This window comes from Montipora foliosa, chromosome 14 (genome assembly GCF_036669935.1).
Source record: "Montipora foliosa isolate CH-2021 chromosome 14, ASM3666993v2, whole genome shotgun sequence".
Taxonomy (NCBI): domain Eukaryota; kingdom Metazoa; phylum Cnidaria; class Anthozoa; order Scleractinia; family Acroporidae; genus Montipora; species Montipora foliosa.
In genome coordinates this window covers 22,850,901-22,863,400 of record NC_090882.1, presented here as the reverse complement: position 1 = coordinate 22,863,400, position 12,500 = coordinate 22,850,901, and the positions used below count along the sequence as shown (strand labels likewise).

General features: G+C 40.3%; 2 protein-coding genes across 2 annotated transcripts in view; one reads left to right on the top strand and one right to left on the bottom strand.

The window, feature by feature from the left end:
* LOC137984928 (uncharacterized) overlaps positions 1-9,388 on the bottom strand; it is a 10,229-nt gene extending 841 nt beyond the window's left edge. Inside the window, exons 1-4 of the mRNA XM_068832265.1 lie at positions 8,577-9,388; positions 7,768-7,905; positions 4,444-5,365; positions 1-2,812 (exon numbers count right to left, since the gene is read on the bottom strand). The exon at positions 1-2,812 is cut by the window's left edge and continues 841 nt beyond it. Coding sequence (XP_068688366.1) covers positions 1-2,812; positions 4,444-5,320 — 3,689 coding nt within the window. The 5' untranslated portion in view covers positions 5,321-5,365; positions 7,768-7,905; positions 8,577-9,388. The remainder of the gene's footprint in view (positions 2,813-4,443; positions 5,366-7,767; positions 7,906-8,576) is intronic.
* Positions 8,187-12,500, top strand: part of LOC137984934 (sodium/potassium/calcium exchanger 3-like) — a 10,425-nt gene continuing 6,111 nt past the window's right edge. Inside the window, exons 1-2 of the mRNA XM_068832274.1 lie at positions 8,187-8,374; positions 11,343-11,688. Of these exons, the coding sequence (XP_068688375.1) occupies positions 8,195-8,374; positions 11,343-11,688 (526 nt within the window). The 5' untranslated portion in view covers positions 8,187-8,194. The remainder of the gene's footprint in view (positions 8,375-11,342; positions 11,689-12,500) is intronic.

The window sequence follows — 12,500 nt, the reverse complement described above, 5'->3', positions numbered from 1 at the left end:
GAATGGTAACTATCAGCTATGCTTGCATGGTCTTCTCCGAACACTTTTATTCGCACTTGCAATGCCTGTTTTGCAGACTGGAGAGCAGAGGTAAAATCACCTAACGAATGGTGTGTCACCCCGAGTGAATGGTAACAATCAGCTGTGGTTGCATGATCTTCTCCGAACACTTTTATTCGCAATTGCAATGCCCGTTTGGCAGACTGGAGAGCAGAGGTGAACTCACCTAACGAATGCTGTGTAACCCCGAGTGAATGGTAACTATCTGCTATGCTTGCATGATCTTCTCCGAACACTTTTATTCTCACTTGCAATGCCCGTTTGGCAGACTGGAGAGCAGAGATAAAATCACCTAACGAATGCTGTGTCACCCCAAGGGAATGGTAACTATCAGCCGTACTTGCATGATCTTCTCCTAACACTTTCATTCGTATTTTTAACGACCTTTGCTTTGACTGTAGAGCAGAGGTAAAATCACGCATCGAATGCTGTGTCATCCCAAGTGAAAGGTAGCTATGGGCTAAGAATGCATTTACTTCCTGTCTATTTGTTCTCAATATGATATCAAGAGCGCACGTTTTAAAATAGAGAGCCTTTGAGTAGTTCTTTTTGCTTTGGTGCAATTCACCGAAGTCTTGGTAGAACTTTGCGAGAGGCTTGTTGCATTCTTGAGTACGAAGGGTCACGGTTGAAGCAACGTTTCCCTCTGGGCCTGAAGAGCTATGTTTGAATTGCTCGAGTGTTGCTTGGTGACGTGCGACGGATTCTTCGAAACCTGATCCGCCAACAATTCCCTCTTCTGTGAATGTTGACCCCAGAAGTGCCATAACATTACCGCAAAAATGAAACAAATAAAAAGGGGTTTTGGAATTTATCTGGAGATCATTTAATATTCGAAGGGCAGGGTTGATTACAAATTGCTGGGTGTCAGTGTCAAAGAAGTTCTTTGCTGCTTTCCTGATGTGAAATATAACTAGGAATTGCAATGGCCAATAATTACCCGAGACAAAAGTGTTTGTTTGAAGCTTTTTGTCATTTTTGGGTTCTTTTCCTTTGCATCCAAGAGGTGGAATAACAATCAGTTGCTCGTCTGCCGCGGAATTGCATTCTTTGCGTGCTTTGTTATAGTAGTAAGTCGAGGTAGATGGGTCGTTTAAGAACTGATAATAGACAGCAATTACTTGGTGAACAACGAGCCTCAGAATTTTCTGCTCTCCAGTTTCATGCATTAAAGAAACAGCCTCTAGCAGGCACTGTATCCCGCTCTTAACTTCGCCAATAACAAGCTGACAGATGCCAAAGTAACACAAGTATTTACTCCTTTCATCATCAGAACCTGAACAAGATGTCGACTCCATTTCATATGCCTTCTTGAGAAGTTGCATTGCATTTCCTTCTGCTCCCCAAGTAATTTCAGCAAAAGCTTTAGAAACTAGTAAATGCCTCTGGTAATGTATATTTCCCAGAGCACTGGCTGACTTTAAGGCCGAATCGTAGATATTATCAAAATTATAAGATTCTGTGGAACACCAAAACAGCGAGTCTAGAAACATTTCTGCTTTTATCAAAACTTTAAAAACATTCTCGGCTATCCTGGGATCTGTGCAACCGTCTACTAGGCTTTCTATAAAAAGCTGTTTTTCCTCATAGAATGCAACGAATGCATCCATGGAATGACCATCTAGAAACTCATCGTTCAATTTGTCGAAACGAGAAATGAAATACGCATAGAAACGGCACTTTGCAATTGCTACTATTTCTTCCATACGCTGTTCGCCTGCTTCTTTAGCAAATGACTGAAGGAGCTTATGCATTGCAAATTTTCCAGAGTGGGAGTTTGAATCGAGAAGAGATTTTCTTCGGAGTCGCTGCAACATTTTCTTGGTCTCAATCACTCCCGTAACATTCAATACAGCTGAGGCGAGATCCGTGGTAAAACTCCCCGGAAGAACAGACAAAGACACAAATGCTTCTTTTTCTGCGGGAGAAAGTCGGAGGAAAGACGTTTCATACAGCAACTTTATTCGTTTATTAGCTGGATAATCTGGATTGTCTAAGATATCGACGATACTTTCTGTTGCGGACTCAGTGATTTCGTTCAAACACTGACTTGTTTGAACATCATCTTCACAAACTAGAGAGCACATTAACATCATTGCAAGAGGAACACACCCACATATTTGGGCAATTCTTGCGCAGTCATCGGGACTAGCATTTGGCACCAATCCATGAACTATAGCATGAGATGAGGTATCATCCAGTGGCCTTATTCTTATTGATTTGTGACCTTGGAAATTCAAGTTCATAAACTCAAATGATTCTCGTGTGGTCACCACCAGAGTTATCTTCTCATTTTGCACGAGAATTTCTTCAAATAGTTGCAGGACGTCTTCTTTTACTTTTGGAATTCCACTCTCTAGTAGATCATCTACATTATCAAGAATAAATACGAGGGAATCTGAAATGTTACCGAGGGTCTCGATTAACTCATCTTCTAACGACAGAGGCTGAGGTACTGATCTCTGACTCGTGGTGAGTTGTCTTGCGAGGCTGAAAAGCTTCGATGTCAGATCTGCCTTTGTCTGGAGTCCTCGTGAAGAAAGAAAACAAACAGGAAAGCCTCGAGACTGCAGTTGGTGCCCCACTGCTATTGCCACCGATGTTTTTCCGAATCCGGGTGAGCCCCAGATCGTCAGGATTCGGGTATGTTCGGAACTGACGAGATCCACGATCTCTTTACATTCACTCTGTCGGCCAGTGAAGTTTGGAACCATTGAAGGAAGACGAGATCTTGGCACTGTTGGCTTGATGTCTTTGTAATGCAAAGTAAAATACAAAGTAGACATTTCTTACTTGTTATTATTTTTTGGATATCCTTTGTCTCGTTGAGACTTTGTAAACTGTAGAGAAGGTTTTTAAGAAGTAAGAACAAATATCACCTTTAACTTTGTGAACATAACTGAAATTATAATTCAACAGACATATTTCCCGTTTCCTTTCCATTGCATTGTAGGGATAGCAAAATGTATTTGCATTCATTTAAACCAAGACAGACCCTATGCAGTATTGGCCACGTTCCTGAGATGACGTCAGTGCAGAAACTCCTCTTCACCGCATAAATTAAAGAAAATTTGTTTGTGACGTCATCTTAGAAATTGGCCTATGGCTTTGATTAATAACTAAAGAAATGAAGATATTAGTCTTAATAAATCAACACATTGATACACTGATACACTGATAGATGCAGGCCTACATGACGTCTATTCGGAGATGGATAGATGCAGATTTCGCAAGAGAATGTGAAAATGACGGACCGGTGCCGCTTCACAAATGTTACAAGTTTGGAATCTTTCACTTGTTATCAACGTGTTCAACTATAATAAACTTACAAAAATTTGGTTTATCAACGGAGTTGATAATGTAAATTGACCACCGTACAGAGATTCTAAAAGCTGACGTTTCGAGCGTTAGCCCTTCGTCAGAGCGAATCGCTCTGACGAAGGGCTAACGCTCGAAACGTCAGCTTTTAGAATCTCTGTACAGTGGTCAATTTACATTATCAACTCCGTTGATAAACCAAATTTTTGTATACTACTTCCCCACCGACGCAGCACCACAGTTTCTTTAGAAACTACCCCTTCATTCATTTATAATAAACTTACAGTGCGCAAGCTTGCGTGATATCGCCTAATTTAAGCCGACTCGGCCTTCGGCCTCGTCGATCTCAGTATTAGGCGATATCGCGCTCGCTTTCGCGATCTAACCGTTAAATAGCCCGCACTTCAATGTAATATCTACATTTCCTTCATTGAATCCTTTCACGGAAACACATGAGCCCAACAAACTTACCCACTTCCAGCTGTGTGGCTTGGCATAGTTCAGTTGGTAGAGCATTGCACCATTGGAACCACCTGAATTTTGACACAATTGCTTAAATTGTCTAGAAAAGTGCGAGGATCGTTTCTCTCTTTGGTTTCAACTACTGTACCGCTCGGAAATGTTTAAATTACAACGCTTAGAAAACAGAGTGTCCTTGTGAACGAAGGAAAGGATTTAAAACTACCCACTTGAAAACCTGCATGTTGACTTCACTTTTCGATCCAATCACTTTCCAAACAATCACGCTGTCTTACAAATGTTAACAGTTGTGACACTTTCAAAAACTTAAGAATGCCTTTTGTAGTGGAAAAGAAACCTACAAGAACCGCGCGGCAAATGCACAAGCAGTTTCGAGCGGTAATGTAACAGTCTCGTTTATTTTTATGTGACTTGTGTGTTTCTTTTTTTTTAACGACGCGAGATATGGTTTTTATTGATGAACGGAAGATCTGTCCGTCTTGTTGTCATCTTTTTAGTGACAAACAGTAAGTTGTTTATTACGCCTATTGCTATATCCTGCTTTTTAGAAAGAGGCTTGAAAACAGTTAAAGTCCTTCTTTTTACCTGTATTTTCTGTTTCTGTATCTCGTTCCTCTTCCTTCTTTTTTAGCTCATGGATCTCCTTCCCTAACGCACTTATATCTTCCTGTTGCATCCTCAAGCCCTCCTCAGCTGAATTCATATGCTCCACAACCCTTTGCTCTAGCATAGCGACCTCTTCTTTGCTGGCAGTGAGGCTTTCCACTTTCTGTTCTATGGCTGCTAAGGACTCCTCAATCTTTTCCATATCTGCATTTCTGCTCTCTAAACATTTTATGTGTGCTTGCTTCTCTTCCCTTACCTGTTGTTCCAACTTACGGACTTCTGCTATTGGAAAGTCAGATGCAGTCAAACTTCCAAAGGCATCAATCGATGCAGTTGAAATTCCCAGAGCCTTGAACGCTTCTTTAGCATACTGAATGTTGTGGTCAAATGTTGCTTTGTCCATCTCCAAGCGAGAGGAATGACAAACCGTATTCCTCAAACGCCGAAGCTGATCAATGGCCAGTGCAAAGGTTTCGGCATTATCACCTACTGGGCTCAACACAGATGCATGGAAACTTCCATGAGGAATAGCTCGGGGCTTGACATATAAATCATAAAGTGTTCTGTAACGCATGCTGAAGGATTTTGCATAGATAGTAGCCTGGAATAAGGCAGTGCAATCCCATTCATTGTACGACTGGTTGGTAGGAACTTTAGTTGTCCCTCCCTCTGTAGAGAGAAAGAGATTTCTTACAGCAGTGGAGTCATCCCAAAGCTGGTATCCAGGGCAATGCCCAATGATGGTGTCCCACATCGTTTTAAAAGTCTGACGTAAAGCGTTTGGGAATTCATTTAAAACCAGCGACAAACACTTGAAATGATTCAACTCCTCGTCACGATAAGGGTGCAAGGACATCACGAATTAGTGATAATAAAGCAATGCCACAGCGGCGAAAAGGACCTAAACCAAATATAAATGAATAAATATATTGCATAAGCGGATTTCATTTCATTCTCCTCTTACGGGAAAAGAAACTATGATAGCTCTCTCTGGAAAGATGCGCTTTAACATGCTCTCTAGAAGATAATAAATTTGATAGTTTTGATGTTCGAAACGGAATTTTTTAAAGACACAGTGGGAAAAGAGTTCCATTTCTCGCTCCGTGTCGACGACTTTTGCCTGGCTTACAAAATGAGTTTAAAATTTGCATAGAAACCTATCCAATACACAATGATTCATTCCAAGTTGAAGCGGCGCAGAATCCTTCCGTCGCAGAAACTTAACGTGCTCTCTAGAAGAGAATAAATTTGAACGCTTTGATGTTTGAAACGGAATTTTTTAAAGACACAGTGAAAAAAGAGTTTCATCCTTGTCGATGACTTTTATTGGCTTACAAAAGTAGTTTAAAAGTTGAAGCGGCGCAGAATGCTTCCGTCGCAGAAACTGCGCCAAAAACGTTACTATGCGTTAACAAAAGCCCTATCCAATATGCTTTTTCTTTAATTAGATATCAGATATAGTGTAGACACACCCAAAAAGATCTCACTTTAGTAACCAACATGTTAGGACATTTTTTGACCGCTACTCTGGTTTGGAGAAATTTGAATGAAGCTTGCCATGTTTTAATCCGAAGACCCAGTGTTTCAGGCGTTTCGATACTCCAGCCAATCCTTTTTCATTCATCAAAATAAGTAAGAGGGAAATTAATGAAACACTAAAGTGTTTTTAGAGATAAAATGTAGCCTTTATGGGACAGAGACCCAAAAAAATGCGACCAAGCGCGCGTGCACTGTAAACCCTCGCGGGATCAGGCCCTCGTTCTCGCGTTGCCACGTCAGATCGCGACATGTCATATGCAATTAATTGGACGACTCCAGTTAGCAAATAGGGAGGCGCAGTGGCCTCATGTGCGCTCGACTCCGGATCGAGTATTCGGTGTTCGGGTCCTGGTCTGGGACATTGTGTTGTGTTCTTGGGCACCCAGGTGTATAAATGGGTACCGGCGAAAATGCCGGGGGTAACCATGCGATGGATTAGCATCCCATCCAGGGGGGAGTTGAAATCCTCCTAGTCGCTTCATGGTACAGTAAGCGGAGGCTCGTAGCAGACTTTACCTTTACCTTACCAGTTAGCAAACGATAGAAATTAATAGTTTCAACATGTTGGAAGACACTTCAGTCGGGCTGACAAACTTGTGTAATTTTAACTTAAGAAAAATCTACTTACTAAATGTTGCGCGGAGTGTTTGGATTGTTTTACGAATATTCTGTAGCTTGATCAGAAAATCCTTAGCATGCAGAAATATCGAGGAAATATTTTTGAAGTGGTAAATTTATTTCCGTCGTGAATGGCAAATTGGTGTTTTTATAATTAGAGTTGGCGATTTACTGACGGACTCGGAAAAAATTGATAAACTCAGAATAAATATGCGACCCTATTCACCTTATCTTAACCTCTTCATCATCATCATCATCATAAATCCTTAGGGCCCCCATTGGGGTATAGAGCCGCTTTTTTATAATAACCTCTTAAACAGGCTCAAACCAGTTTTCACACTTCCAAAAAACTGTACTGTTGGAAAGAATTGAATCTACCCAACTGCTTCACTTAACGGCAATGTTATGGTACCATACAAAACACCAATAACTGCACTCATCAATGTGACGTAATAGGTTACCACGGCAACAAAAAAGGCATCCAAAAACACCCTATATTGCTGGAGAGTGATTATCGCGCAAAGATAAAACTCTTCTGCAAAGTTGAAAAAAATTATCTGGAGCAGCTTCATAGCTACCTTCACAATGGGGAACAATACGTAGGGCATTTTAGATGGTTCTTTTGTTGCCATGGTAATTTATTATTTATTTCGTCACATTAATATGTCCATTATTGCCGTTTCATTTGGTACCATAACATTACCGTCAAGTGAAACAGTGTTGTAGGCTTAATCCTACAAATAAGACTTCCCTCCAAATTGTTGAAACCGGTTTGAGCGACCTTAAACGGCGAGATTTTTGAATTTATAATTGCAATAGATACGATTACTATAAAATGGGTTCTGTGAGGATTGGAGCCCACAACATGGAACAGTATTTCGATCTTCAAGTACATGCAAATTTGGACGTGAATTCTTGCCGGAAGTAATTTGTCTTCGAATTTACGATTACCATCCAAAACTCCTAATTCATACTGAGTTCAAAACGATCAACTGAATTGGAAATAAATTACATGCTAGCATTTGGTGCAGTCTTAGACACAGGAATGAGAGCTAGATTGTCAGTACAAAACACGAAACAGATACCGTGGTAAAAAATTAGCATCCTACAGGAAATGGACAGAAATATTTTACTCATGCTGCTCACCTTGTAGAGCTACGGACGAATCCCTTGAATATTCTTGCTTGCCCTATCACTACAATTCCTTGGATATATGTAATCAATTGATGCACTTACATCAACATCAGAAGTACAGCACTGTTTAGAGTCGACGTAATGTTCTGCCTATGACAGAGGGAACATGATTCACTGTTATTACTTAATTACTTAATAATTTTAATTAAACAATACATTTGCTTGCGCAGGAAAAATACTTTGAAGCCGTCTTTTAGGGCGCTTTTTGTCCAACACAAGAAAAGTCGACTCAACTCGAAGCTGGGTTGCCAAAGCTGGCAATAAGGTAGTTTAAATTTGATTGAACCGGAATATTAAAGAACCGTGTATCATTTTTGTCTACCACATTTTCCGCATGGATATGCTCAAATGCGCTTTGCTACGACGAACAGAGCAAGAAATGTTTCATACCAAACAAAACATGGCTAAGCACCCCAACTGGCAGGAAACAAGTAATTGGCTTTTTGTAAAGTATGGTAGAGGTGAATTTGGGATCAACGAAACCCTGCGACACCACATGAAACTCAGTGACCTCTTGACCACAACACCTGTATGTGTATCAACCAGAAGTTTGTGTAAGGTGCGCATAATGAGATTATATCATTTTCTTATGTACCAATTGTTAGTTCAGAATTACTGTGTTAGCAAACATCTACAAGAAGGAGATTAGAATGGCTTGTTCGGTGTTTACATCATGATGGCGGAAGTGATCCCATCTTCTCAATAAATTCACTAAGCTGTGATTTCATATTTGGAAGATGCATGGGGAAGACATTACTCACCTCAAAGAAGGACCTCAAACCTATGACGTCCAGTGTAGGCACAATCAGTGTAAACTGCAACTCAAAGTGAAAGGAATGATGTTTTGTGGGAATGGTATGACTAATGAAGGTGCTCACATTGTCACGCAAATGTTGCCATTAAATTCCTGACGTCTTGTTTTATAATGCTTAAACAGACTCGAGGGATTGCTTCCCTGACTGATGATTATCTCAAACCTTCAACCTGTAAAGGACTCGTAAGGGAATCAAGGTCAACTAGTTGCTTTATATAGATGTTGACTGTTTTTGTCTGAGAAAATCTGTGGGCCACCGTATCTTCGTATAGCGAGATCACAGTCCATTCAACTGTGACATTTGATATTTTCTCTTGGTTTTATTTAGAACCAAATATTCCGCAGTCATGGCAACGACGGCGAGGGTTAAAGACATTTCACAAATACATTTTGTAAGGCTGAGCTTTTGCTGAGTAACAAACATGACAAAGTTGCAAGCTCTTTCAAGTTTTGAAGCCCAATTCGTTGACAACACGGTGCGTTCTGCCGCCTATTCGCGTGTTTAACAAGAAGTGTGAACGATGACGTCAGCCATTTCCTGTGTAGCTGGCGGTATTCTAGGCGCGTGGAATAAAGTTTTAAGTAAGTTTTGGCGGCGGAGCCGCTAATCGCGAGCAGCGAAGCCGGAAGGAGAATGAATTGGTCTTCCTGTGCTGCAGAATCACCGTGTGAAGAACGGCGGTGCTTGTCCACCGCTAGCTGGACCGCAGAAAATCCACAGATAAACACAACGTATATCGCACCAAACCTCTTTTAGTCTCCTTCGCAGCCGATTTTTGGATGTCACGCAACGCTCCCCCAAAGAACTTTGGCGGGAGCGTTGCGTGACATTCATTCCGAGCACGAGTGCTAGCAAAACTGATCAAAGGGCCCTTCATGTTTCTAAAATTATGTTGAATTACACAGTAGATGTCTATCGCAACATACATTCTGTATGGAAACGCGAGGCAACTTAAAAGCGTTTGACGAGCTACCTGTGTGACTTTAAAGATTAAACCAAATCGAAACAAGGCATAGAAACTCGTTCTTAGGGGCACTTACAGAGGCTTATGGCAATACATGCTATTCTTATGCAAATAAGTGCCGAGCATTCTGAAGTTTAGCTCAGCAAGAAATGGCATGGGCTGAATTCATTTGAACAGCCAAGCAAACAATGGAAGGCAAAATCGCTACGTGATCCTAAATTGTCACTAAATGTTACGAGTAATGTTGTTTATGATCAACTGCTTTTCTTAGCGGGCAATTTTAGAGATTACAATCAATTCCTTAAAATAGCAGTTTACCTTGCAACTTTATATATGTGAATATTTTTAATTTAATAGAGGGTCTTCTGAATAATAAATAATTCTTTATTTTTATCAGAGAATTCAATGTAATAGATGTAAGATCTAAGATCTTAAAAACTTTATGCATTGATTAACTGTCTTCCACCTGGAAGATAGCAGATGGAAGTATCACTCAATATAAGAATATGAATGTGAGCACTGACATGCGCAGAATGACTTCAATCTTATGTTGTTTGACACAATGAAGGCTGACCTCAAGTACCTTTCAGGTGGAAGACTAGGTAATCAGTAAACAAAGTTGTGGAGTATTAAGTCTCTGGTTAGACGTTTTCCATTCTGGGTGTACACACAGGGCCCGGGGGGTACTCCTCGGAATTCTTGGTGGGGGTGTGCCGCCCGGGTCTTCAAATCCCGACCCTATTTCAGACCTAAACATGCCATTTTCCACACCCGTTTTCAGACCTGATCTCTAAAATTCATACCCGTTTTCAGACCTGAACTTGCAAATATACACCCGTTTTCAGACATGGCTTTATAAGATCGTTACATTATTATAGTATCCGAGTGAAATCACAACAAAGTATATTACGTTAAAGCATAATATTTTTTATTAGGAAGTATAAAACACTGAGAATTGCATCAGGCACAAAATTCTAGAATAATTCACGCTTTAAATTGTGCCGTCATGAAAACAGTTTGCAGATATACTAATCGATCTAACGGGAACAGAATAACAGAACAGAACAATAATATAAAAAAAACGAACTCGAAAGGAATGAAAATACATTGACTCGTTATTATACATTATAAGGCCTATTAACATTGAACATAAATCTATCTCTTTTGTATCAATTTAAATGAAAAAAAAATCATTTGAAGTTCAGTTCAGTTAGTCGTTCCAGTTACGTACCGAGAAGAAAAATATGTTTGTAAGCTTTCGTAAATGTTCCCGGCCCCAAAAACCCGACCCGATTTCAGACCATAATTGTCAAAATCTATACCCGTTTTCAGACCAAAACGGCTCAAAAACCATACCCTTTGGGGCGGCACATACCTATATACCTTATATAGGGGAGTACCCCCCACGGGACACAGGGCTTAAAGATAAAATAAAATTACAATAATTATTAATGTGAGTGTTCATAACTTAAAAATGTACTTGTAGTACTTTTACTCGGAATTTAAGGTAGCTATTGACTGGTGAATATGTACAAATGTAGGAAACCAGGAAGTGAAATTTAATGTTAACTTCCATAAATGAATGAAGATATGTATTCCAACCTTTGATGATGACTTGGGGAAACTTGGATGATTACTAATAATGATTGTTTGTTAAAATATCCGTTGCATCAACTAAAGTTGACCATTTCAAAGCTTTAACTACAATACAAATACAAACGCTCGTGTTTTATCGTTGTTTGTTTCAGAGAGCGCGGATGCTAGACTTTCGGGTATTCGATCACATATTGCGCCGATCATCTCGAAACTTCAAGGCTTGGGTCTACAAGATAACGAACACAGGCAGCCCAGAGTTCAAATCCGATTTACACGCTTCCAACGGTATCGGCAAAGCCATTAACAACGGATACGAAAATATAGCTTCTGACGAGAAGGAAGAAAGCCAAGTGGAAGAAAAGAGTGAATTTGTTACCACTAAAGAACAACCAGACCCTGAAAAGGAAAAGGCTTCATCACGAAAAGGAGATGATAAGGAACAAGAGAAAGAACAAGATGAGAAAGAAGAAGATGATGGCGAGGCGAAACCACTTATGAGTAAGTTTTATACATGTACTGATCTCGGTCTATGACTTCTGAATTGGAAGCAGAGATAGCAGACTGGAGTTGAGAGCACTCGCCTTTCATTAAAAGGGCCTTTGATCTACTTGGGCGACATCAACGAAAACTTCACCTCAAAATAGAACTTTGCTGTATCGTATAATTTATGTCCTTCACGATTACATGTATTCTATCTCGTTCAAATCGCGCAGTGTGGGCGAAGTATCTCAAAAACAAATTGGTGCGAGCGGTTTCAGGGTAAAAATAGTGAATGAAAGGTTCACATTAGTATGCTCACATAGTCGTCAAAACTTCAAATTTGGTGATTTCACGGCGTTGTCGTGCAGAGTACGGCAGAAATACTTCCTAAAATGCGTGCCACACGTGCAGCACGATTTGTTTCTTCTTTTAACCAATGATAATAAGGAGATTAGGGAGCTTAAGCAACGACAACGGCGACGGCAACGAGAGCGTCACAAATTTGCATATTTGGTAGGCAAAAACAATAGCTTTTCACGCCCTGCACGAGTGTTTTTCACTTTTGTCCAATTCTTTGCCGTCGTCAGCAAAACTACAACGTGAAACAGCCAAATTTGAGGTTTTATGGACAACGTCATTACTTGAGGATAAATTTTCATTTTCTGCCCTAAATTGAGCGCCGTTCCTACCAGCGTCATTTTTGAGGAACTACCACACCCCCGTCATATTAAAAAAGTTGAAATAGTAACGAAGCGATTACAACAACGCGAATTTATATTTTGAGATGACGTTCTCGTTGCCGTCGCCGTTGTCGTTGCTTAAGCTCCCTA